Genomic DNA, 24,918 nt, shown 5'->3' on the forward strand with positions numbered 1-24,918 from the left:
CTAACCTACCCCACCTCTAATCTACATCACCACTAGCCTACACCACCACTTCTAACCTACCCCACCTCTAATCTACATCACCACTAGCCTACACCACCACTAGCCTAATTTACACCACTTCTAACTTACCCCACCTCTAATCTACATCACCACTAGCCTACACCACCACTTCTAACCTACCCCACCTCTAATCTACATCACCACTAGCTATTGTAGTGTCCGTTGCCGGCCAGAGGAGGATGGACCCCCCTTTGAGTCTTGGTTCCTCTCAAGGTTTCTTCCTCATCTCTAGGGAGTATTTACTCACCACTGTTGTCCTTGGCTTGCTCACTGGGGCCTTGGACTCGGAGATGTGCTTTGTCACAACAGCTGTTGTAAAAAGCGCGATATAAATAAATTTGACTATCTTAAACTACAACGCTTAAGCCTACACCACCACTAACCTACACTGCCACTAACCTACATCACCAATAGCCTACACCAGCGTGAGCCTACACCACCCCTAGCCTGAACTGCTGATACCAAGCAAGTAGGCTACATGGATTCATGCTTTCTAGGTCAAGTTCTGACCTTACCATCTGGTAGACCTGACACTGAGCTAACAAGTAGACTTGATGGTCCGACATGGTCATTTGATAACAAGATATTTTAAATTATGTCATCTAGCCCAGAGTAACAGTTTGCTGAGCAAATTGTAATGTTTTTATTTTTTCTAAGTTAAAATAACTGTCATGCCATATATAATATGAGGGATCACCTAACGGTACAGATAATTATTACATTTACATTTATGGCATTTAGCAGACACACTCTCGATAAGAGCGTCTGCTAAATGCCGTAAATGTAAATGTAAATGTAATTATATATTATATAGCCTATCATATTAATAGGTTAGTTATAGGTATAACATAATATGCATAACGTTATAGCACTGTCCTTAATTTAATCCCAAATCAGTTACAAAAACATTTAACTACATAAAAACATAAAGTTAAATTCATGCTGTTTATATAAATGATGATAGTATAATGATAATGGTATGAAAGAATGGGAAGATAGGAAATGACTAAAGTGTAAACAAACAATAGGTAAGTCTACATAATTTTCTTTTCCATGTTTAAAAATTGAAGCAGTAAAAGAGGTTTGAAGAATTTAATGGACATCATGGTAAAACAAAGGAACAGAGAAGTAGTGCAAAACATAAAGCTTACACATATTCAGCAGTGTGGTTTATTACTTTATGTGAAGTAGCCTGGGTCACATTTCTATAGTATAAGCCTTGCTAAAACTTTGATCCAGGGAACATCTCTACCATTATTAATATAGTAAAATTGACTTCTGTATTTACTGTGTAAACAACAGAAATTTCATAATTTTCAAAGTTACATACATAGGGCAGTGACAAAGGCAGGTTTCAGATTGGTGACAGAAAGTTTTATTGTTGATTCTACATGTTCTTTTCCCATGTTGAACTGTAAACATTTATCTTATGTATTCAAAACATTTATCTTATGTATTCAAAATAAAGCTGTGAGGCAACAATTGTACCTTAAAATTCAGAGGTCTCTCTGTGATAGGTGTTGGAGGGCCTCACCCTCACAGGTCATGCAGTGGTAGCCCAGGTCATAGGTCACATCCCAGCAGCTTTGATTCAGGTAGAAGTCAAGAGATGGTCTGTTACAATCTAGTACAGCAAAATTCAGTTGTGTACAACCAGTAGCTAGGCCCATCTGCTTTCAATGATGACCAAAAATGAACAACACCAAATATATATATAAATGAGTGTATATACAACAATCAGTGATAGCATTAAAACCACCTGCCTAATATTGTGTATAGCCACATTGTGCCACAAAACATCTGTGACCAAACGCAAACTGAAGACACATCTATTTGCAGAATATTTAAAGGACAACTGACACTGCTCCCATATTGACTGACTAATTTAATACTTATTGTAGGGTATTGTTTATGTTGTTTAACAAACTCTAGCACTTATTGTTTATAGCACTTATCATTGTTTAAGATAGACCTTATGTATTTTGCACTTCTAGGTATCAGCATTCATCCCTGTATTCTACAGTATTCTAGTTCATTGGTATGTTTGATTCTAACCTACTGTACAATACTAGGATATATTCTATGAGTAAATGATAAAACACTTTTATAAGTTGCTCTGGATAAGAGCGTCTGCTAAATGCCATAAATGTAAATGTAAATGTAAATGTGACCTGTTTATGCATGGACTCCACAGGACATCTCACAATGTCCTGTGGTATCTAGCAGTAAGACATTAGTAGCAGTATGCTACTAATTAGTATAGTATGCTATACCAATAAGATGTCCCAAACAGGACTCCTAACACTACATTCACCTACCTCTGTAAAATTATTGAATTTGTAAGTTACTCTGGATAAGAGTGTATGTAAAATGCAAAGGTAGAGCTTCCATGGATTGGATGTGTTTTTCCAGCACATCCCACAGATGCTTGATGGGATTCAGATGTGGGGGATTTGGAGGCCAAATCAACACCTTGAACTCTTTGTCATGTTCCTCAAACCGTTCCTGAACAATTTTTGCAGTGTAACAGGGTGCATTATCCTGCTGAAAGAAATCACTGCCATTAGGGAATATCGTTGACATGAAGGGGATTACTTGGTCTGCAACAATAGTCAGGTAGGTAATATGTGTAAAAATAACATCCACATGAATGCCAGGACCCCAGCATTCCCAGTTGTCCAGAGCATCACACTGCCTCTTAAGGCTTGCCCCATAGTGCATCCCTGTCCCATTGCTTCCCCATGTAAGCTACGCACAGGCACCCTGTAAAAGGCTTTGATGTAAAAGAAACTTGATTCATCAGACCAGGCCACCTTCTTCCATTGATCCATGATCCAATTCTGATGCTTACATACCCACTGTGGGCAAGTTCAGTGGTAGACAGGGTCAGCATGGGCAGTCTGACCAATCTGTGGCTACGCTGTCATATGTAACAAGCTGTGATGCTGTGTGCATTCTGACACCTATATTTCATAACCAGCATGGACCTTTTTTATCAATGTGTGCTTCAGTGGCTCTTCTGTGGGATCTGACCACATGAGATAGCCTTCCTGTGCTCTTCTGGAACCTCAGCGAATATTGATGGGTTTTTACAGAACCCATCCTGTTCTAGGTCTACAGCAAAGATGACAGACAATTTAATTTACATGTATGGCACTGTCACAAATGACCAATGGCACTTTCAATGACGTCTATATTAGCAATGTACTATGACATTGAACCGTTTAATGTGGCATAAGCTTTCTGTGCAATTTTGACCTGGTGTTCAACTTTTTAGTACTCTACCAGTTCCTACGGGAGCTATGACGGAATAAGGCAATTGCTTATTGCTTATACAGCTTTATGTGCCAACAGGCAAACCAATTCATCCCTTGCCTCTGATATTGAAGATTTTATTTCCTGTGGGTTTGTAGTCTGGGTACTGTTAGATCATGGATATAAGGTTTGCACTATAGCCACTGTTGTCAGTCAAATACCGTCTTGGAGGTGAACGAAACGGAAAATGTGTAGGAGTTCGGACATAACAGGTTTCATATAGAAACAACATCGCATTAATCCTCACGTCACATCATAACAATAGACAAAACAGTATTTTTTACACAGTAACTAGTTACAACGATCTAACACACTGACGCAAATGACAGGTCGACACTGAAACATTTTTGCATCCTGAAACTGGCACGTTTAAACCTTGTGCCACACGCGATCAGCTCATCAATGCCATGGGTGATGTATCCTTGCAGTTCTCAACCATAACGGCACGAATTTTAAGTAGTCTAAGTAGTTTTTTCCATTTTAAGTAGTCTAAGATAGGGAAATTTAAAGAGTCTGTCAACGTTCACTATGAATGCGAAACGAGCAGAGGTTAAAATAGGGTTTTACATCAGAAAGCAAAACGTTCATGTCTGGACAGCGCCATCTATTAGGACTCGGACACCTTACATAGGCTGCACTCTGAGACCATGTCATGGTTTGTTGCAGCTGCTGCTGTAAGTCATATGTATACATATATGTATTTTGATATTGATATAGCTACCAACATCTAACACGTATGATACCTTACAGCGAAACAGTGATATTACTCATTAATACATTAACTTATAAATAAAAGTTCGATGCTGAATCACATTTTTGCCTCCTGAAAATTAAGCACGAGAGTTCAAGATCTCACTATCATTCGTGATATATCCTTGCAATCCCCAGTTGTAGCGAATAAAATCTTGAGGATCATTTTAGGTAGTTTAATTACAAGAGCAAGAAATGTACAGTCCTTGAGCATGGTTAGTCCCTATGGGAAATTGTTAAAATGGGCTTTTAAAGCATAGGCGTTTAAGAGTCACGGCTTAAGAGCGCCATCTATATGTAGCAAATCTGACCACGCTTGTGGTTTCTGTATAGAGACAGAAATAAGAAATGCCTACAAATCCTGCCTTTCAAGACAAGAAAATAATAAAGAATTAAAACATCCATCAGTGAGACAAATAAGGAGAGCTTTATTCATTACATTTTAGTCACTAACCGCAGTAGCACACATTAAAACCTGCTTTAGAAGAATAATAATGATGATGATGATGATGATGATGATGATGAAGATGATGAAGAGTAAACTGAAAAAGAGAAAAGTAACTTCACATTATTTAAACTGCTTCTGGCACCCATTTTTACTGAGTGTCTGGGTAAGAGTATTAACTATTCCTTTAGGCTGAGAATACAGTTCGGGTGTTAATATGCAGTGCTAAATATAGAACCCTGGCTGCTTTAACTGAGTTGAGGGCATACACATTAGTGCAGGGTGGGGAGGAAGTGGACAGAGGGCGGTTTTCTTTCAAAAACAGGTCCCTTGCCGCCAGCAATAGCTCCATGTTGAACTAACGAGGCGTTACACTGAGGCTGGGGTGACGCTTACTTTGTGGGGGCGCAGCTCGCCGTTTTCCATTTGCTACGCAAATTGCGATGACGTGCGTGCCGGGAGAAAGCTCTAACTGAGAACTACCGCGCGCTGGTAGCAACGTGCAAGGCTGCATCTGTGAGAGGGATAAAAGCCCACGAAATGTGTCCATCATTCATGACGTTAGAGCAGATTCTTGATTGCACAGACATTTTGCGTTTGACACTTTTAAAAATGTTCTCAGCAGTGAAAAATTTCAGAAGTGCGAAAATGAAACAGAGGGGAAGAAACTATCTGTTACAGTCTAACGTGATGAGGGGTGATACAACACCAAAATCTGTTAGTCTACATTTGCGGGACAGAACACTTCACACATAAAACCTTTGGAAAACGTACAAATGCACGTAAAGGGCTCCTTTTACGCACAGCATAATAACAGATGAATGCTTTAAAGTCTCACCATCGCTTATGGGTATATTCTGGTGCTTTTAATTCTGATATTCCTGCATTAATCAGAAAGATTGCTGACTTTACTTGTTTTTACTAACTAATTACTGCGTGCTTTTGTAATGATGTAACGTTTAACTATATTTTACCTCTTCCGTCATTTAAGGCGGAGAAAAGACTTTTTTTGCTGATCTGTGACCAGCCTTACTGCAGAAAATACTACAGTACGCTGAAATACCAAACAGACTCCAGACCAGTGAGCCTTACTTGGCCAAACTTTTGCAGCACAGGAAGCTGCCTCCTTTTCCTGTTTAGTCTATGACGTTGTGTGCTTTTCTTTTTCTGCGTGGCTCTGTGTGGTCACCAAGACTCGAGACGGTCCGGTTACACTCGACGCCTACCACAGCTGGCATATGACACAGCTCTCATGTGAAAGCCAGCCCTCATTCCTTTTTAAAGAAAGTACTCAATTTTAAGTGCCTGTACGTCAATTAATAATATTCATAATCTAGTTGTATTTAAAAACGTAATCGAGTTCCCCTTGCCCACATATATTCTGTTTTCTTATTATGTAAGCTGTTTGCCTGTAATATGTGTTATGTCCCCATATAGACTTGATACAGATGTATAATTTGTTGAACTGTTCTATAAATCCTTTTTAACTCCTCACCAGTCACATTTTTAATAATAAGAATATATCAACAAATTGTTGTAGTGGTTGTTGCTGTTAACATAAGACCATTGCTCTAACTTCTTAAAAGGAGTTTCTTAACCCTTTCTGCCCCACTCCTCCAGTCTTTTAGTTCTGTTCCAGCTAAACAAGTTTTGCAAATGCACAAGTGAAGTGTGTATAGTCACAGTGTTGTATAATCTTGGATGACCTGGTTCATATGAATAGCAAAAGTTGAATAAAAGTGAAGACTGGCTATGCAAGGTTGAACACTCAACTGTGCTACATTTTCCCTGATAAGTTCCACTCCTGACACATCTTGGTTATTCTCCTAATTTTCCATTACAAGGAACTTTATGGTTAATGTGGTACAATATTAAATATCTTTGCAGTAAAAAGAAACTGTTTCAACCAAGTAAAAAAAGCCATGTGACCCATGAGCTCAGTGTTTGGACTATGATCATGTGTTAATTTTCTGACTAAGAAACAGTCATGACAGTTACTAGATATTTTCCTTATAAGGTAGAGTCTTGTCTACAGCTATGAGCAAGGAAAAAAACTTTCTTTCACTATTTGAATGGTTGCATGATTATTTCACCACTATGCTACAACAATGGGGAGTAAAAACTTTAAACATATTTTCCTAGTATCATATTTTATGTAAATAAAATGATTGCATAGGAACATACAGAAAAATTTTAACTTGAAAACAGAACATCATTTTAGAACTCTTTGAGAAACTTCCACAAGTATACCATTTAGAAATAATAACAGGAATTACAAGTATTTTTGGAAAATAATTATTGGATTATGTTAAGATTCTTTGATAACAGATGACCAAAGGCCCCTGACCTTCACTTTGAAAAAAGGACAGGCAGGCTACAGAGTGTAAAACTGTCTTTCTTTTGCCAGACTGTGTATTCAAGCAAGTAAATTATTTAGTAAGCACAGACTTGTTGTTAAAACACCCATATGAATGTGTGGAAAGTCATGCATGCCTCATCGTACTGTAAACAGGAAGACATGCCTATATATTGTCTATAAGACCAGAATGTTTGGAAATGGTTTCCACATACAGTAAATTATATGTTAAGAACACAAATAAACCAAAGTTAAATTACTGTAGCTGAATATGAATTGCAGCTGAATGCTGGAGTTGCAGCTGAATGCTACTATGGAGTAATCACAGAAAAGGACAGGAAAACTGAGGAAACAGAAATGTAAGGCGGCTGGTATTTCTGTTCAAATTAATATGAATCAATTTGCAATTTAACCAGTGAACAGACTTTAATACACAGACACTGATAATATCAATAAATACCTTCTTAATTCCTTTCCCCCCATGTTCTAGGCTTGTAAGTGCAGCTGGCTTTCATGCTTTGCAGGAAGGTCATTTTTGTGAGTTCATGAGATCTAGAAAGTAGAACATAACCTGCTGTCTTATAGCATAGTAGGTAATTAAAGTTCATTGTTTAGTCTACAAGTTTAGTCTATGATTATGGGTGTAAAAATGTAAAATAATAGACAAATAAATGCAATAAGCTGATATATTTTTAATTAAATATAATTACCAATATTGAACTGTTCATGTAGGGCACACGTTTTATAGAAAATTTGGGTGACAGTAAAACAGATTGAAATAGAGCAGAGTATATGTATACATGTGTTTACAAGTTTGCCTTGCAGACACATGTTTTAATGAAAAGAAAGGGCTATAGTATATTCCGCAAGCACTCAAACTGAGCTTATGCCTTTTTTGGTGGAGACAAGTAGTGATGTTCACCAAATGATGAATCAGTTATCTTTTCTTGAGGAAGAATGCAGCTTCTCACTGAAACCTGGGAATATTCATTTATCGAAATGTCCCTTTTGAATGCTTTATGCATGTCAGTTACTGAATAGCTAAAATCTTGCCTCGGATAAATGAGAGTGAGAAAGGTCCTCTTATGATGCTACAGCTAACAACTGATGATGCTACAGCTAACAACTTAGGACCTCTCCTTTCAAATGTATACACTTGTAAACCCGTCTCAGACTTAGCCCTAAAATCTGATAAACAAATAAATCTCCTTTGAGATCTCACTTATTTGCCATCTGAAAATGAAAGATGTCTAGGCATGGTCCTGGACAACCGTCATCCGTTCCCTATGTTACCAACATGACCCAGACCTGAAGGGTTCTCATAACATCAGAAGGATTCATCCATTTCTGTTGAGAGATGGCACTAAGCAGCTTGCCCAGTCCCTTGTCATCTCCAGACTGCACTGCTGCAGCTCACTCTTGGAAGGCCTCCCTGCACACAGCCCTGGACCCTTTCTGCTGATTCAGAATGCAATTGCATGACAGTCTTCCCAGTTTTGCCACACAACTCAATCCACTGTTGCGTTCCCTCCTGTGGCTTCCTGTAGTCATCAAATTAAAAAACTTGTCACATGCCTACAAAGCCAAAAATGGGCCTGATCCCTCCTACCTGCAAGCACTCCCACACAGCTTGTGTTTCTAATACGGCAAAATTTGAACCAATGCATCTTAAGAGACAGGAAAGACATTCTTCAAGGCGCCCTTCTGTACTAGTACCTTGATGGTAGAATTAACTCTACCTCACCATACATCAGTCTCTTACTGTCTTCAAACATAGACTAAAGACCCACCTCTTCATGAAACACTTATGTGAACTATAGTCAAGATAATGCATCAACAATTCTTTATTTACTTCTCTACACACTTCTATATAAAATGCATGTGTTTGTGTGTTTTCCATCTGGTAGGGCACCAACTTAATGGCATCATTAGACTCAGGCCTAGCATAAAGATTCAATCCATGGAGACCTTAAGCTCTACTGTAAGCCTCTCTGGACATGAGTGTCTGCTAAATGCTGTAAATGTAAATCTAATTTAACTGTTGAAGATGTCTTCTATCAACTCAGAGGCACTGATAAACCCGTGAGTGGTGTTTTAGAGAAAAATATGTCCCCTGGCTGCCATCACTGGCTTCCTATTAAATTTATTGAATGTTGATTTCAATGTTTTATTTCTACATTTGTTTGTTTGTTTTTTCTTTCGGTAAACTTATTTTTTGCCCTACATTCCGTTTATTGTCTACGCTGTCTGTATAATCTATTATGCACTTTTGAGTTGCTGAATTGCATTTCACTGCTCTTTTGTATCTGCTATGAATGCACATATGACACCTGAACCTTTTGAATTAATTTCAATTGAATATTGTCCTGTTCACATTGAATATTATAAATAATTGTACTTATGATTTCATAATGTGCTGTTCCTCAATGTGTTCTGTGTTTACTTTGCTAGTGTTTTATTAAATGCTTTCTCTTTTATGTGCCTGAATTAATCAGACTTTGATGTAATGGAGTTTGGTCAACATCTGTTGTTTTAAACAAGCTCTATAAATAAAGTTACATTTATTTACAACTGCTATAATGCAAAAATGAAATCATCATCAGTCCTACTCACATCCTGTATGCACACAGAGCCAAAATCCCCTTCGAAGCACATGATCCCTGTGCAATCTGCACTCACTTTAAAAAGGGAAAGAAAAAGAAGAACAGTGTTTAGGAGTGGTTAGGGAGCAGAAGTTCATTTGTTGGAATGATCTGTGGTGAAGTTCATTTATTGGAATGATCTGTGGTGATCTCATGCTTTTGCTCAATAGGATGCGGCACACTGAGCAGGAGACCCATGCTGAACCTTGCATTGACTGTTTGATAGTACCATGATACTGACTCAAAAAAAAACAAAAAAACAATGGCCTGTTTATAGTCCATTAAGACTCATAATCTTAAAAATCAAATAGCAAACAAATGCTAAATTCCCAAAGGAATCACAAAGCGGCTTAAGATAAGCATCAGGATGTTGGCTTTTTAAAACTTGGGATGAATTAATAGTAAGCCGTTCTCAGTTCATCATTATTCCCTATTTGAAAACTAGTGCGCTTATATTTTAATTCTTTTTTTTTTTTTTTACCACCGACATGATAAAACCACATAGAGCACATTTTTAAGTGAACAGTCCCATGTTCCTGTCTAATGAGAAGGGAAATTGTGGAGAGGAAACAGGTAATTAGGCTGGAAGGGTTGGGAGGGCAGGGCACAATGGGACTATCCGCACATGCCACCGTGTATTGCAGAACTGCATTTACTTTTATATTAACTTCACCAGATTTTTTAAGCAAAACATTTTATTTTCCATCTTAATGAGGGTTAATGCAAATAAACATGCTTTCCTACAAACCCCTTAAAGACACTGAAGGATAGATATCCAGAATATAATGAAACAAAGAGCCACAGAGATCCACAGCTATTTTCAGTCCCATCCTCACCATTAGCTGACATTTTCTTATAAAGTTGTTACGTCAAGACGTGTTCCTTAACAGATGTTCAGTCATCCTCACACTGGGCCCTGGAAGTCAAACACCTGGAAAAAAACCAACATGGCTTTATGTGGTGTGGTGAGTATGTGTGCGTTAGCCAGGGAAGGGGCTGTGGGTGGCGTCACTGGTACCTCAATAATGGCACTTCTGTGCGGCTAAAAGTGGAGGGTGGGTGTGCTGGCCAGACCTGTGAGCTGATTACACAGAAACTCTGTGTTCTCTCCTCTGTCTACACACACGGTGCCATTTAGCCTGCTTCACTTACTGCCTTTTCAGAATGTACTGAGACACCGATTAGCTTGAATATTACACTCATAATACCTCATCAGAAATATCACTAATAATGCAGGACACATTCGCATTGGCCAGCGTGCGTTTTTCATGTCTGGTACAGGAAATGTTTTGTGAAAAGGGTAATTCAGTAGAACGTGCCTTACATCTTTTTTTTTTTTTTAATTTTTTTTAGAGGTACATATTTTCGCAGACACTAGACATGTCCTATCCAGTATCCATATACAGCAGTTTAATACACGTGGATAACTCATGCCACTCTCTCTTACCACAGTTTTTTCCTATAAATAAAAACAATACTTCTGGGGTCCGTCCTTCGGTCGAGACTCTATAGCCTCGAGTAGGTTGACGTTCCATTCTGCTTGGTGATTCGTACCTGCGAGGCGCGCCCACGCTTTAAAAACACGTGTGTCCTATCGCGCGCGTGAGTCACAGCTCGTCGGGCTGTGGTGAGGTAAGCGGCGGCGCGGATCGCGAGAAGAAGGGGCACACGCGTTTTTCTCGTACCTTGAAAGGTCCCTGGTTAAAACCTGATTTATTTGGAGATGCACGAAATACGTTAGGCGGTTTTTGTGTGTGTGTGCTGGTCAGGTGTGGCATTTTCTTGGAGGTAACTTTTTTTTTTTTTAATGTTAAAAACATTCAGTGAGGTGTTCAGACAGATTCGTTAGAGATTTGTTTGTAAGTGTGAAAAATCATCTCCGGTGTCCCGAGTGTCTAAACCTACCACTTTTTCTTTATGTGGAAATCTTCAAATGTTCAGTGCATGCGAGGTAAGTACGAATATCTTTAACGATAATTTTCCTAGTAGGGCTGAACGTCAACTTGAACGTGGTTAAACATAGGCGTGGAAACTCATTACTTTAGCGATGTTTTATCTTTTTATTTTTTATTGTATTTAAGCTGTTGATTTTTAGCATATTCGCATCGAGGTATCTAACCGGTCAATTTATACAGCTTCATGTTTAACATGCATTTAAGGGCGTTAGCGCTTAAGGTGGGCAGTTAAGTTGAATGGCTTTCCCCAATGTCCTTGTGTATCTGCTTTCCCACAGGATTTGTCTATACGGCATGCAAACGCATCGTACCGTTTTGTTTATTTTCCAAGTTTCCTTAAATGTATTTGAGTTCACGTGAACCCTGGTAACTTTGTCAGTGTTACCCAGATTGTATGAAACACCTTATTAGAACGTGAGGGGAAAGTTGTGTAACGTTAGCTAAAAGCGTCTCATTTCACAGACGTTAGAGACAGCTACTGTAATGAACATTTAATGTGGTCTCATCAGGTCATTAAATTGATTGTCATTGCATATTTGTTGCCTGACCTTGTGCTGGTTTACCCCCTCAACGTTCTGCCAAATTCTTGTAATGTTGTACTTAATTTATACTATTTTTAGTGTTGTATTTTCTGTATCAAATATGGTTCTTTCCTAAGTCATTCAGATGAGGTCTCCTGTTTGTAAATAGGCATGGAATATTTATTTATTTATTTGTTTGTTTATTTATTTATTTATTTATTTGCAGTCTTTAACTATTTTTGACAGCTGGGCAAATCACTGTCTAGATCATCTCTTGTTGGTGTTCCTTAATCCGGGCATGCCATTGTCTTTTGGACAAGAAATGCTTTGGTGGGGATGTGGACTAAAGCTGTTTCCTGTCTGAGGCTTTGGCTCAACAATTACCGTCATTGCTAAAACAGTCGGTGGTCCAATTCCCCACTAACATCACATGCAGCTAGGGATGTTAAAATAATGGGCGAGAAAGGAGGGACAAAAATATAACTGTGCCATACAATACTTTGGAATGCAGGGTGAACAGTGTGCTTTCAAAAAAAAGTGAGATGTTTTCAGGAAACGGAGACAAAGGGAAATCTTTGACAACACTTGAATGGCTGTAAGCATTCTTATGCATTCGTATAGCCAACTCTTACTGAACACCAGCTGGATGTGACCGATAAATAAACCCAGGCTTGGTTAACTGTGTCATGAGCAAGTTTCAAAAAGCCAGTCTACTGTTTTTGGCAAGGCAGAGTATACAGCTCCTTTAGCCTGACTAGAAGGGCCTGCAAGCGCTGTGGACCTTAAAGGTAAAAGTTCAAGTTTATGGTTTACTTATTTTACTTAATGGACACATTCATGAGATTGCAAGCTCACATTTCAATTGAGGCTTATTTAATTCTGCAGGCTAACCAGATTTATGCTGAAGTTGTCCAAACACTAACAGTTTGGTGTTATTGGACAAGCCTATGGTATTTTTGGGTTAAACAAGCCTCAAACAAAAGCAATATACACTCAAACACTCATGGGCTAGACCTCTACATACTGGCTTGTTTTCTTTGCATCGCTCCTCCTTGGAGGAAGCCACTCATGTGACACTGGACACAATGGTAGTTTTCACCCACAGTAGACATGGATATAGCCTGTTTAATTTTTGATGCACCTTGAATGCATGTTCTGAGTTAGTGCGTCACAGGTGCAACTGATCCTGGGCTGAGCACTGTTCTCTGCAAAGGGTTGCATATTATTGACTCTAATGTTGGAATACTGAGTGCATTTGGGAGCCTTGCAGTCGGTTGTCAGTATCGCACCAAGCTAAAAAAGGTGACGCAATGCATTTCTGTAAATGCACCTTGCAGATCTCCAGGTGACTGCATTTTTGTTTTTCCCTTCAGATCTTGTGGCCAAAATCTACCATTTGATGCTGGCAACACCACTGAAAAAAGGATTCGTCTTCAACGTGTTTCAGTTCCTGAGCTGCTCTGCCATGTCTCTGGCCTCCTTTCACCTTATGCAGACTTTGAAGAACTCACCCGCGGCCCTTCGCAAGCACTTCCGGCGTGACCGCACCGAGAGCCTGTCCCATGGCGATCCCATCTTCAAGGTGCACTACCTGGGTACCAAGAAGATTTTTTCCTTGGACCTGAAGCAGGCAGAGGATGCCATTGATCCACTCCTGGATGGTACGCCTGGCAAATTGTCCAAGGATCACGCCTTAGTGGTGCGGCAGCGCTACGTGGAGGTCAAGGAGCTGAGCACGGGGAGGCAGCTCACCAAGACGTACCTGCACGACATCGCTTTCTGCGCCTCACACACCACCCGCCCCAACGTGTTCCTCTACATCTGCAGGCAACCAGGTCAGCAGCTGCAGTGCAGGGTGTTCTGGTGCAGCCGTGTGGAAAGGGCAAAAGACATGACTGCCTGTCTGGCCCATTCATTTCAGAGGGCACTGAATGACTGGCAGGAAGGCTGTACCACATTGCCACAGCCCGAGTGCATCACTAAGGCGGATGAAGCGGCCACTGCCAACCCTAAGGGGTCTAAAGGGTCAACTCTGCCATCAAGCCTGGGAAAAGGTGAGCGGGGCAGAGGGGAGTTGGTAGCTTGTGTACAGATCAAGCAGCAGTTAGCCTCCTTAGTCGGAAGCTTCACCTTTATTTATTTATTTTTTAAATCAGAAGAGGCTTGTTTGTTCTCGGCTATAAACATTTAGACATTTGTGTGCATTAGGAATTGTCATGTGTGTTTTTGCTGAAGTGTAACACTGTACATGTCTGTGCATGAACACAGTTCGCTGGAAGAAGAAGGGTTCCATGTCCCGCAGTCCTCTGAGAGCCATGGCTAGACGGAGCTCCGCCTCCGACAGCTGGCACTGAGATGCCCAGAGTTAATCCTGCTACTCGACCTCTTGACCCCTATGGGATCTTACCAATATGAAGGCACTTTTTCTTCCTTTCCACCTTTCTAACCAAGTAAAAGAACAGCCACAGCAAGAACTCGAATCCAAACCTTTCCACACAAAAGTACAGTTTTCGCAGACTGGAGTCTGTTTGAACTGATGCCAAATTTTCTGGACAGAGTAATTGATGACTGACAAGGGGAAAGGGGAGGAGGGGGGGGGGTTAACTGTTCTTGGCCAGTTGTTTCATTTTTTTATTCATCTCGTTGGTAGTTCTGTTGTGTCCTGGTCTCAGTACCTTGGGACCATATGCAGCTTTTTGCAAATGAATGTCAACAGAAATGAATCTAACCAGAGTTTAACAGGAAGAGTTAATTTTAATAATGTTTATTTATTACTTTTTTTCTTATGCTCTGCTTTGAGTATGTGGGAGGTGAGCAGACATGATCAGTGAGCAGTAAAATCAGGAAATGCATCTGTTTTGTATTGGATGTGTCACATTAGAGATGCCAGGAATGGTGTCTGAAATTGCATGTGCAAAGGCAGACAATTATAGCTAATTCAAACAGATTAATTCAAGTACAAGGTGATTACCTCCCAAAATTACAGTTGTAACTAGCACAAACAGATGTTTAACACACCGGCAGAGGCGTAACAAATTAGTTCTGGTTCCCTATCTTGCATTCCATTACTATGAAAGCAAATAGAATATGCTACATTTAAAGGGCCAGACAAAATATACTGTAGAATAACAATGATAAAATGTAACCTATTTTGCCATTTAGTTTGCCTCTCAGCAAAAATTCAGATATGCAATAAGGTAGGATGCTGGCTCCCAAGAGAAAAGAAGTGCCTGTACATTTCTTGTGTGCAATGAGTAAGAGAACACCATGTGCCCTAAGCAGTAATGTGTGGAATTCTTGTTGTGCACCTGCATTCAAACGGTCATTCTAGACTCCCTTATGTACCCAGCTCTGTTCCTCTCCCTTTCTGTTTTCATGACTTGGCAAGTTTCTGAACCAGAATATCAAGTTTTGTGGGGGTGTTTTTTTTGGGGGGGGTAATTTATTATTATGAATTATTATTATTATTTTTTTTATTAGCAAAATCGTACTAAGCTAGTGACCTTTTCAGATGGTGACATCCAAAAGCTGATTTTTGCTAATTGCAGGAAGGGTTTACAGACAATGCTGCATCTGATGCAACTTGTGCAGGGGTTTAACAGTGTGAAGGGCTCTAGTGATCTCTTGCCTAAGCAGCATAGGCTAAATATTCTAAACAACCTTGAATGGTGTCAATTCAGTCTCAGCTGTTCAGTATATACCTTCTGCAGCCCCTATAATGTTGCTGTTACACATTCTGTCTAGAAATGTTTTTATTCTGACAGGTTTTATTCTAATGCATATTAAAGTATAACTCCTAATACAAAGACAGTGGGCCTGCATGCAAGATCTGTGTGCTCAGTGCATTTTTTTTATGTCTGGTAAATGTGCATGTTTGTTTTACAAGTTCTCTGTACATATTTAAATAAGTGTCTTTTCTGAAAAATTAAACTTTTATACACTAATTAATTATTTGCCTTCTATGAAGCCTTTTTTTTCTGCTACTGAAAAGCGGTGCAATGCAAACATCTCAAGAGAAAATTAATTGCCTTGACCATTTGCTTGGGCTTCTTTTAAGTGCTCCTAGCACTAACCTTTGTAGACTGTAGATTAATAGGGTAGTTTCTTTGATTTCACAGATTTGAAGTGATTCAATGCCTTAATAATGTTCTGTTTAATATCCATTGGCAAATCCCATGAGCCCAGACATCAGGGAACCAGACTCAAAATGAGCAAAATGCAGTGAAAATTCTGATTAAGGATATCTGCAATGCCAGACATGAATCACAGTTCTATAATTAGATAAATGACGATTACATGATTCAGCACTACATGTGCTCTGTGGAGAGTTCTTGCACAGTTAACAACACATTGTAAGTGCTGTAAAAGATTTTCCTAAAAGTCCATATTTGCTTGGGCCCTCTGGTCAGTTGGTGCTAAATGTCACCTGTCTGCCAGAGCTTGCTTCTGTTCCTTCGTGCTTAGACAGGTTATAGTCCTCTCGACAGGAGCTAGGAATAGCCATGGTGGTGTGAGACTCACCGCTCATCTAGGAGCGTGGGGCTTCCGCTCTGCATACCACGGAGCTTCTGGACTTCAGTGAAACTCTGGAAATGCATACGTCTCAATGGTTCAATCTCCTCCACCACTAGAATAAAAGAAGAGAATATTAAAATATTCTGGGTGACAGTGGCCCTACACTTACAAAATCTACTGCAAAAGGATTTCCAATGCATAATTCTAACTGAAAGTAACTTAGATCAAACATAACTAACATATCTGTAAAAAGAAATATAAAATGCTATTGTTGATAGCTTCCATCATATTGGTAAAACCAGGGTCGGCTGTAGGATTTAGCCTTCTTAGTAGTCTCAGAATTCCCAGGTCTGCACACACCCATATCATAGAATGGTTCCTCTCGAATTCCTTGAACCACAATCATCTCTAGGAAGTTAAGGAGGGCCCCAGTGACCAGAAAGCGCTTGGGCAGGGGTAGGGTTTGGAGGTAGCACATATCCAGAGAGAAAGGATTGTCTGGAGGGGGCATTGTGCACAGACCCACCAACTCATTCACTATGTCCCACACCCTTGTTCCTGTAAGTAAAATACACAAAAGAATACAATGGCCATCAGTAGCACTATAACAACTGGCAGGTTCTGGTGTGTTGTTATAAGAAGCAGCAAAAGAGCAGAAGTCCTCTATGACTCAATTCTAGGTGCTTTGCATTTTAATCCTGATTTATATTAAACATGAACAAGGCCTAAAACATACCTTATGTAAGTATATGATTTTAGCCTTTTGGCAAACAGGGTTTCATTCTAAAGCTCATCACCTGACAATTCATAATGCAACACAAGTGTTAGCTGTATTCTGAACATTACAGCTAGAGGGCACAGGATATAATAGAATGAAGCCATCAGCTTCACATGAATAAGAGTTAGTTTGCCAACACCTTAAGTTGTCCTGTATTGTCCCGGAGTTTACTACCTCCACGGGGACACAAGAACGCATACTAAGTATATACAACAGGGTTGGGCGTTTACACCACATAGGGTGTAGGATGGCTTTTGCATTTGTATACATACATAAATTATGTTTCTGGCCTAAAGCTTGCCAACCTTGAGAGGTTAAAACCCAGTCTGTAATGGACTTGAGCTTCATAGGGGTGTCTTTGACCAGCGAATCACTGCCTCCGATGTTAACCAAGCGCTCATGATTGGATCGTATCCAGGCATATGGCCGGCCATATTTAGCATAACCAGCCAATAGGAAAAGGGTGCAGTTCATTTCCTGTGTTTACACACACATAAATGGGTTTTTATCTAATTTTCTCTGATACTTTACATTTAAAGTACTGAAGTATTAAAAATAGCAAAATAAAAGAATTACTCACAGGCACAGCAATCTCCCTCTCACTGGGCGAAGCTGGGAGAAGGTGGGAATCAGTACTTCTATAGGGCAAAACAGAGATGGGATGACTCAGCTGAGCATATCTCTACAGTGTGAAGGAGTTTGTGAGCTTCTCTACCTGGTGGCCTGCTGTCGGGAAGCCGCAGGAGGCTGAGGCCTGGGCTGAGGCCCTTCCCCAGGTAAAGGGGAGCTGCCATAGTCGCTGGCCAGGCTACAGCTGCTACTAAATGTAGAGCTGGTGAAGGAAGAGGCAACTGATACTGGAAAGCCAGGAGAACGCCATCCCTTGGGATAATAGTAGGCAACCATAATTATCCAAGGTGAAATCTATAATCCCACTTTCACTCTCTGTGGTACGCTTTCCAACAATTAATGTAGAATTCATGGTACTATGACCAGTAATTCACGACAAAAGAGAGAAACAGATAGAAACCAACCAGATCTTCATTGACAACAGTTAGCAATAGTTCTTCTTTTCCCCTCAGCCAGGGCTGAAAATAACAAAACCCCTGCAAAAAATGAGAAGTTGAGCAGGAAAAAGCACAGTGGGATTATCAGTACATGCATAACCCAAAGATGAAAACCAGTATTAGCTATGGTGTCAGCAATAATTTATCTGATCATTTCTAGAAAAATAAAACAACACTGCTAAAAAAATCTCCCTGCTCCAACCTGTAATGATCCCAGTATTGCCAGGTCAGACAAGAAATGCTGTAGTCTTCTCTTCTGTTCTCTTTCTCTTTTCTGTTATCCACAAAAGGACAGTTAAAGATATAAAGATATATTAAACACAGGCTCATTTGAATGTTGTTGGGTTTTTTTTGTTTGTTTGTTTATTTCTTTTTAAATTGTAACTCTAGGAAACACCTTAGACATTTATATACACACACACACACACACTTATATTTTAAGGAAAGCAAATCCTGTTTAATTGGCTTGTACAGGCACCACCATCATCCATGTCTTGTCTCCTAGCAACAACCCCCTCCCCGACTCTCATCCTCATCCTCATCGAGTGAGAAGGTAGAAAAATATGTCAACGATTTATCCAGAAACACGCCTATATCACTTAAATTTGACGATTATTTATTTTCAAATTTGTTCCTGTTCTGCAACATCCCGTATACAAATTATATAAACAGTCTGTAAAACGAAATACATACTAAACGCAAGCATTTTCATAATTATACTTACACTTTCACTCATGTCGACTTCATAAGCACAACGCTGAGGAAAACGGTCTTCTTAATACGGCTATCTTCAGCTGCAGTTACGAACTGGCACCTCTACATTCAAAAGAGCTCAACAATGCATCCTATTCCTAGTACGTTTTAGCACATTAACCCAATACACTTTTTATTTTTGCACAGCCTATTAATTATTTGAATTCAGCGGTATATTTATTTCGCATTCGCATTTTAAAAGGACATCTCCCATCTATTTCTCCACATAATGTGGATGCTTCGCTCTGGTCATCTTTTAGGTAAACTAGCCTACTGGGTAAGGGATCGTCTGAATGTTTACAAAAAGTGTAAAAAGAGCACAATGGTTTACTTTGCTCGAGTACAAAAATAGCATATCTATAATATAATATAATATAATATAATATAATATAATATAATATAATATAATATAATATAATATTGACCTTCACTGGTATCGCCACACCCCACCAATTTATAAAACGTGTTTTCGGTTATACACAAGAGTATTAGGTACCTGACGTCATATGCTGCGTATTTTGTGTTTAGTTGGTTTTTGCTTATTAAGTAAATCACAGTTCACGCAGATGTGCTTAGCTTTTTCGATCTCAGAGGCAGGTACTGCTTGAGGTACAACACTGTTATTGAACAAAATTTTAACAAGCGCACTTTAGTAGAACGCCTCTTTCTCACATGTTAAAAGTGGCGCTGTCTTCAGAACTATTCACAGTTTTCAAGTTCAACAAACAGCCAAAAGAAAAAATAAAAATACATGAGTTAACGGTAAAGTAACACCAAGGAATATGTTTCCTTGGTAAAAAATTTAAATATATGTGTGTGTGTGGCAGACTTGAATAGGCTAATATATTTCACTGCTTACTCCTGAATTTGCTTAGGAACATTGACCACTGAGTCTGTCGATCTCTTTAGAATTCTGCATATAGGCCTCTACCTCAGTCACTGCACCTTTTGGTAAGTCATGGGTTCAAAGGTTTGAAACGTTTCTTTATATTGTACTAGGCCTATGTACCAGTACTATCGTTAGCAGGAATTCAGATACTCAAGTCTGGGTGTGGGTTACATTTTCCCCCATTGCTAGGTTTCTTTCCTTTATGAAATCTCCTCCTTTAACTAGTTGAACAGATTGAAGTTTATTGTAGCATTTTCATGTTTTTAAAGAACTGAAATGGGTCATAAAGCAGCCCAGAATCCCATAACAAAAAAGCAGGAAGTTGCGAATTAATCAAAGTCATGAGAGAAGATAGTCATTGCCCTACTGTTGTGCAATGTCATTCTAGTGTGACTCACCCAAAATATTTAGGAAAGTGATCTCACTCACCACAATAGGAAGTTGGTCTGCACCAGAGCACTTCTCCACAGCTGTCAAATCAGTGGCAGTAAATTGTAATTTTAGTTAAATCAAATTAATGTGTTTAAGAATGCTTTTATTCAAGAACTGTGTATTCAATATTCAGTAACATTTTAACAAATGCTTGCCATTGTGTTCAGGAAAAATTGTAACTAACTTTTTATCTTATAATAATGTTTTTTCACTTCTAGGGGCCTTTATAACAAAGTGTCATGAAGGGCATTTCTGGTTGTCAGCCAAGGCTGGCTTTTTGGGGAGTGTTGTGCACTTTTATATTGAAGGTGATGGGAATTATTATATTTATAAATATATCTTTCCGCATGTCCTCTATGGTCAGTAATAGATATATGACCTAATTTCCTGTCTTACAGACAGTTGTGGTATCCACTTCCTGTCTAAGAAGCGGGCTGCAGAATGTGGCTACACCGTAGTCTTAAATCACTATGGACACCTGTTGTCCTGTACCTCTTTCTTTGCCTACTATGTAGATAATGGCGTAGGTTGTACACCATAATGGTCTCCTAATGCATAAAAACATCCTGGCTGACTGCTTGTTTTGTATCCTGTAAGTCGACTGTGTTTTGATTCCTGTTTTGTGTGGCTGCAGAGAGACACTGTGTTCTGCCTCCACATGTGGTTGGTCAACATGCAGACTTAAGGGAGTATACATGAGTATACATGCTTACCCAGTGCTCTCTAGTCCAGCCCTGGAGCATGAGAGAAATCGTCTGTGAGGAGAACTACATAGAGTTGGAGCAGTAAGTAGTTCCTAAGGCTTGGTGGGAATTGGGGATTAGACAGAAATGAAAACTATACATTTCTTTTAAGGTATCAGTTCAGTGGAAGATCCCAGTTGTTTCTTATGAAGGAGTGGAATAGTTTGATCTGCAGTCAAAGGTACTTGCAAACTACCGATTTCTAACGTGAAATAGAATAGATGGAGATTTGGTGACCCTTGTTTGACAGGCCGCCACCTAGTGGAGATTTTAAATGCTCTTTTAATAAAGGCTGTAATGGTTTGTCAAGTCAGGTTTTGGCTTTCTCCTTCTTGTCTCTAATGGTCATGTTCAATAAATGACTCCAGGCATTTACAGACAGAGCTGAGCAACTCTTGGCAGGGCGTGTGATCTTCTACAAACCAGGCGTCACCCCCAGAGCACTCCAGACAATAGAAGAGGCTGCAGTGTTAGGGTCCCATTCTCTGCCACAGTTACACGAATGTTAGTGCGCAGTGGCTACTCCTCCCCTCTCTCTTATACCATCAAGGTTCGAGTCAATGTGAATTCATCCATTTGTGCAGCCACCCACTCAATGTGTTGCTTAAAATCTCTCTGAATATCACTGTCCTTTTTTATTAATGTTGTGTAGTGCAAGTTTATCACTGCTTCATATTGTCTCTTTGTCTGTGAGGACCAAGGCATCCAAATGGAAGCAGTTAATGCTCTCATTATTTTCCAGCTCGAAGGGACATCAATCCCAGTTGAGATTTCTGTGGCCTGCACAAAGGTATTCACCTTTTTCCCTTATTCTACCATTTTAGTCTTTGCTCTTCTCTTCTTTTCTAGACTAGGTGAAGGTGTCAGCTACAGACTACCATTAAGTCTCATTTTGTCTCCTCTCTTCTCATCTCTTCTCTCTTTACATTTAGCATCTTTTCTTGTCTCCCTCTCCTCAGCTGAGGCTGTAGCTGATGGCCTTCACCTGCTCTCGTCATAAACCCCTGCTCTTTCTCCTCTGGTACGAGGCTGGTTCAGACACAGAGGAATGAGACTGGGGGCGGGTGGTAGAGTGCTAAGTGACCATGAGATGCGTGAGCATGGTTACAAAGCCAGCCTGAAATATCATGGAGTGGAGCTCAGGATCCTAGCAGAGGCTGGGGGAGCCCAGATAAAGGTAAATAAAGATAAACGGTGAACCATCCCACTTTCAGCTTGTACGGATTTTGTTGATGGTAGTGTTAACACTGCTTTAGTGTGATGAAATCAGCTTGTATGAAAATGAAATGCCCTTTATAGATACTTTTTAACCTGTTTGGTACTGACCTTCCTTCATTCGCATCCGCAGGGTCATGTCATTGAAAGCCAGTATGCTCAGTCTATGTCAGTGGACCTCTTTTATGTTTATCACTGGGAGGATGCTATTTGGCCTGACACTCAACATTGCCGCTTTCAACTCCTCCGCACGCCGTATGTACCAAGATGCTCTCGGTCACCCTGGGTGTGTTCGCTGCTGACGTGTACCTAGAGTGTGACAATTGGGGGTACCACTTTGGCATGGACAGAAGCACAACTCCAAGGGCTTAATTTGACCCAAGTGGTGTTCCACAATGGCAGTCATGCCTATGTACTCCAGCTTCCCTTCTCCCACGCTCTGGTCACCCAGGAGGTGGGACCTATCACTTATAAGGTATTGCACTTCGCTGTTATGGATTTGGAGTGACCTATTTGGGCATGGCCTTCAAATCACTGCTTTTGGAGTGGATGGATTCTTCTTTCAGTTAACTGGTGGACATTATAAGTGACACATCCTAGCCTTGGCCTTTAATTTCATTATCTCCCCTGAAGAGGAGCACTACAGCTATAGCACCGAGGTGGTATTTGATCTGAAAGAACCAGGTGACTCCTTGTTACATTTTGTTTCCAACACACAATCAATCATGTCTTGTGTATAGCTAAAAAGTTTTAAACCTACCAATAAACACAACCTGCTTTGGCTTAATGTCACAATTTATATGAATTTTGCATGCGAAATTACACCATTACACCAAATGCAGCAATATATTACTAGAGAATTTATTTACATACATAACAATTGTAGCACTTTGTAAGACATACAACAGTAGTTTTAATGGTAAAAAAGAAACTGTACCTTTGCTGCCATCTTGTGGCCTTTTGTAACTTAAGGCACAGCATGTGTTCCAGTGTTTAGTTCAGCTGGTTGAGGATGTGCTGGTGTGATGATGGATGATACCTGTGGAAAAGGCTAAACATGAATAACTGATGTTGATATGTGCAGGACCTGAGTTTCAAAGACCTGGTTGCTAAGGTGGAAGTCAGTGCAGTTGATGTTATGACACACAAGGTGAAGCATGCCCTTGTCCAGGGCTGCAAATTTCCTGTTAGAGAGTTGTTTAGTAATGCATAGGCATACACCCACACACACACACACACACACACACACAAGACTGAGTGGTTAGTGTTTGTTTTTAGATCTCTCCAGTTTTCTTTTGGGAACTAATTTTCAGGTTTCAGATTTCTGGAGTACCACAAGTGCCACAGCTTCTGCTGTTTGTTTTACACAGCTAACTTTTCAGCTGCGACTACGGGCAAACACGCAATTATAGTCAGCTAGTTAATGACTTCATTCCAACATTAGGAATTCCAATCTTTATATTGTTATAAACAGAATACTCTCCAGACCTGGGGTACAGCTATTGACGTTCACCAGCCATCAGAAAGGCAGTAAGCTAATCTTCAGAATTTGTGGAAATTGAGTGTGGAATATATAATGTCATTCTGCCTTTAAATTATTAACAAAGTTATACTTTAAGATTTTAACGTTTGCCTCACGTTCACGGCGCGCCTACCTGAAGGTAGGATGGTGGTCTCAGACACCACTCGCTCCATCCCTCCCACTAAGCCTGACGGCACCAACCCACCAAACCCGTCTTGCAAACCGATGGCTACGGACAGCACCAGAGCCTTGTTAATCCCCAGCCTGGACACCTGTGGCACCATGGTGACCATGAGTGAGCTCCCTCACATCCTGTTTACAGAGATTACTCATGTGGCTATGATTAGAAAGATTATTTATCCAAAGCAGTGTGTGTGTGTGTGTGTGTGATTATACGAGATTAATTTATATATATATATATATATATATATATATATATATATATATAATTAGTTCGCACAAGTAGTTTACTCAAAACTTCACCCTCAGTAATGGCATGGAGACTGACAGTATGGGACCAAGAGGGAACAGAAACTGATCTTGAATTTACAGGACAGGAAATTTAATCATTTTGAAACTGTGTGATCTGTAGACCTGGGGATATATCCACACTCTAAGAAAGTATCAGCCATGCAGTTTCTAACAGTAATCAAAATGGTTTGGAAATGACAAAGTGAGGGGAAAAAATTAAAAAATGCAGATGTGGATTCTGTATCATTTTATGTAAGATTCTGAAATGTTTAAGCATAAAATTAGCCACTGTTTTAGTTGTAGGATGATGAGAATTCCTTTGGTGCTGACTTTTTATTTCAACAGAAGATTGTTTACGGGTTAGTGTGCCAATTCTCTGAACAGGTAAAACACTAGCAAAGGCATGTTTAACTTCCTCAGAAAATACAGTTATGAAAATATTCATACCTTTCTGTACTTTTCTGGAGAAAGTCTTGATAGCTGTGAGTA

General features: G+C 39.8%; 2 protein-coding genes and 1 long non-coding RNA gene across 5 annotated transcripts; 2 read left to right on the forward strand and 1 right to left on the reverse strand.

Annotated features, from left to right (window-relative positions):
* Positions 1-1,176: 1,176 nt before the first annotated feature.
* si:dkey-19b23.7 (uncharacterized) lies at positions 1,177-19,439 on the reverse strand. Of its 2 annotated transcripts, XM_035519940.2 has the most exons (14): positions 19,129-19,439; positions 18,607-18,678; positions 18,372-18,443; positions 18,053-18,219; positions 17,918-17,975; positions 17,643-17,814; positions 16,920-17,117; positions 16,566-16,671; positions 10,405-10,499; positions 9,540-9,604; positions 8,235-8,467; positions 7,387-7,478; positions 4,967-5,084; positions 4,534-4,667 (listed from the first exon to the last, which is right to left on the reverse strand). In XM_035519940.2, the coding sequence occupies exons 1-9, from the start codon at positions 19,138-19,140 to the stop codon at positions 10,463-10,465; spliced, it is 894 nt and encodes a 297-aa protein (XP_035375833.2). In that variant the 5' UTR covers positions 19,141-19,439; the 3' UTR covers positions 4,534-4,667; positions 4,967-5,084; positions 7,387-7,478; positions 8,235-8,467; positions 9,540-9,604; positions 10,405-10,462. The 2 variants fall into 2 exon arrangements, with proteins under 2 accessions (XP_081551126.1, XP_035375833.2); XM_081695000.1 differs by lacking the exons at positions 4,534-4,667; positions 4,967-5,084; positions 7,387-7,478; positions 8,235-8,467 and adding an exon at positions 1,177-1,644.
* Positions 11,117-15,992, forward strand: si:dkey-19b23.8 (uncharacterized). Its single transcript, XM_027014017.3, has 3 exons — positions 11,117-11,519; positions 13,418-14,098; positions 14,313-15,992. Exons 1-3 carry the CDS (start codon positions 11,486-11,488, stop codon positions 14,396-14,398), a joined length of 801 nt encoding a protein of 266 aa, XP_026869818.1. The 5' UTR covers positions 11,117-11,485; the 3' UTR covers positions 14,399-15,992.
* Positions 19,440-21,146: 1,707 nt separating the features above from the next.
* On the forward strand, positions 21,147-22,928 carry LOC113579825 (uncharacterized). Of its 2 annotated transcripts, XR_003410910.3 has the most exons (6): positions 21,147-21,263; positions 21,334-21,402; positions 21,590-21,771; positions 21,964-22,011; positions 22,181-22,398; positions 22,570-22,928. It is a non-coding gene; the product is annotated as an uncharacterized LOC113579825 (long non-coding RNA). The 2 variants fall into 2 exon arrangements; XR_003410909.3 differs by lacking the exons at positions 21,334-21,402; positions 21,590-21,771 and having other exon boundaries at positions 21,149-21,263.
* The last annotated feature ends 1,990 nt before the right edge of the window (positions 22,929-24,918 follow it).

Source organism: Electrophorus electricus, chromosome 13, assembly GCF_041902795.1.
Source record: "Electrophorus electricus isolate QZ-2024a chromosome 13, ASM4190279v1, whole genome shotgun sequence".
Taxonomy (NCBI): Eukaryota; Metazoa; Chordata; class Actinopteri; order Gymnotiformes; family Gymnotidae; genus Electrophorus; species Electrophorus electricus.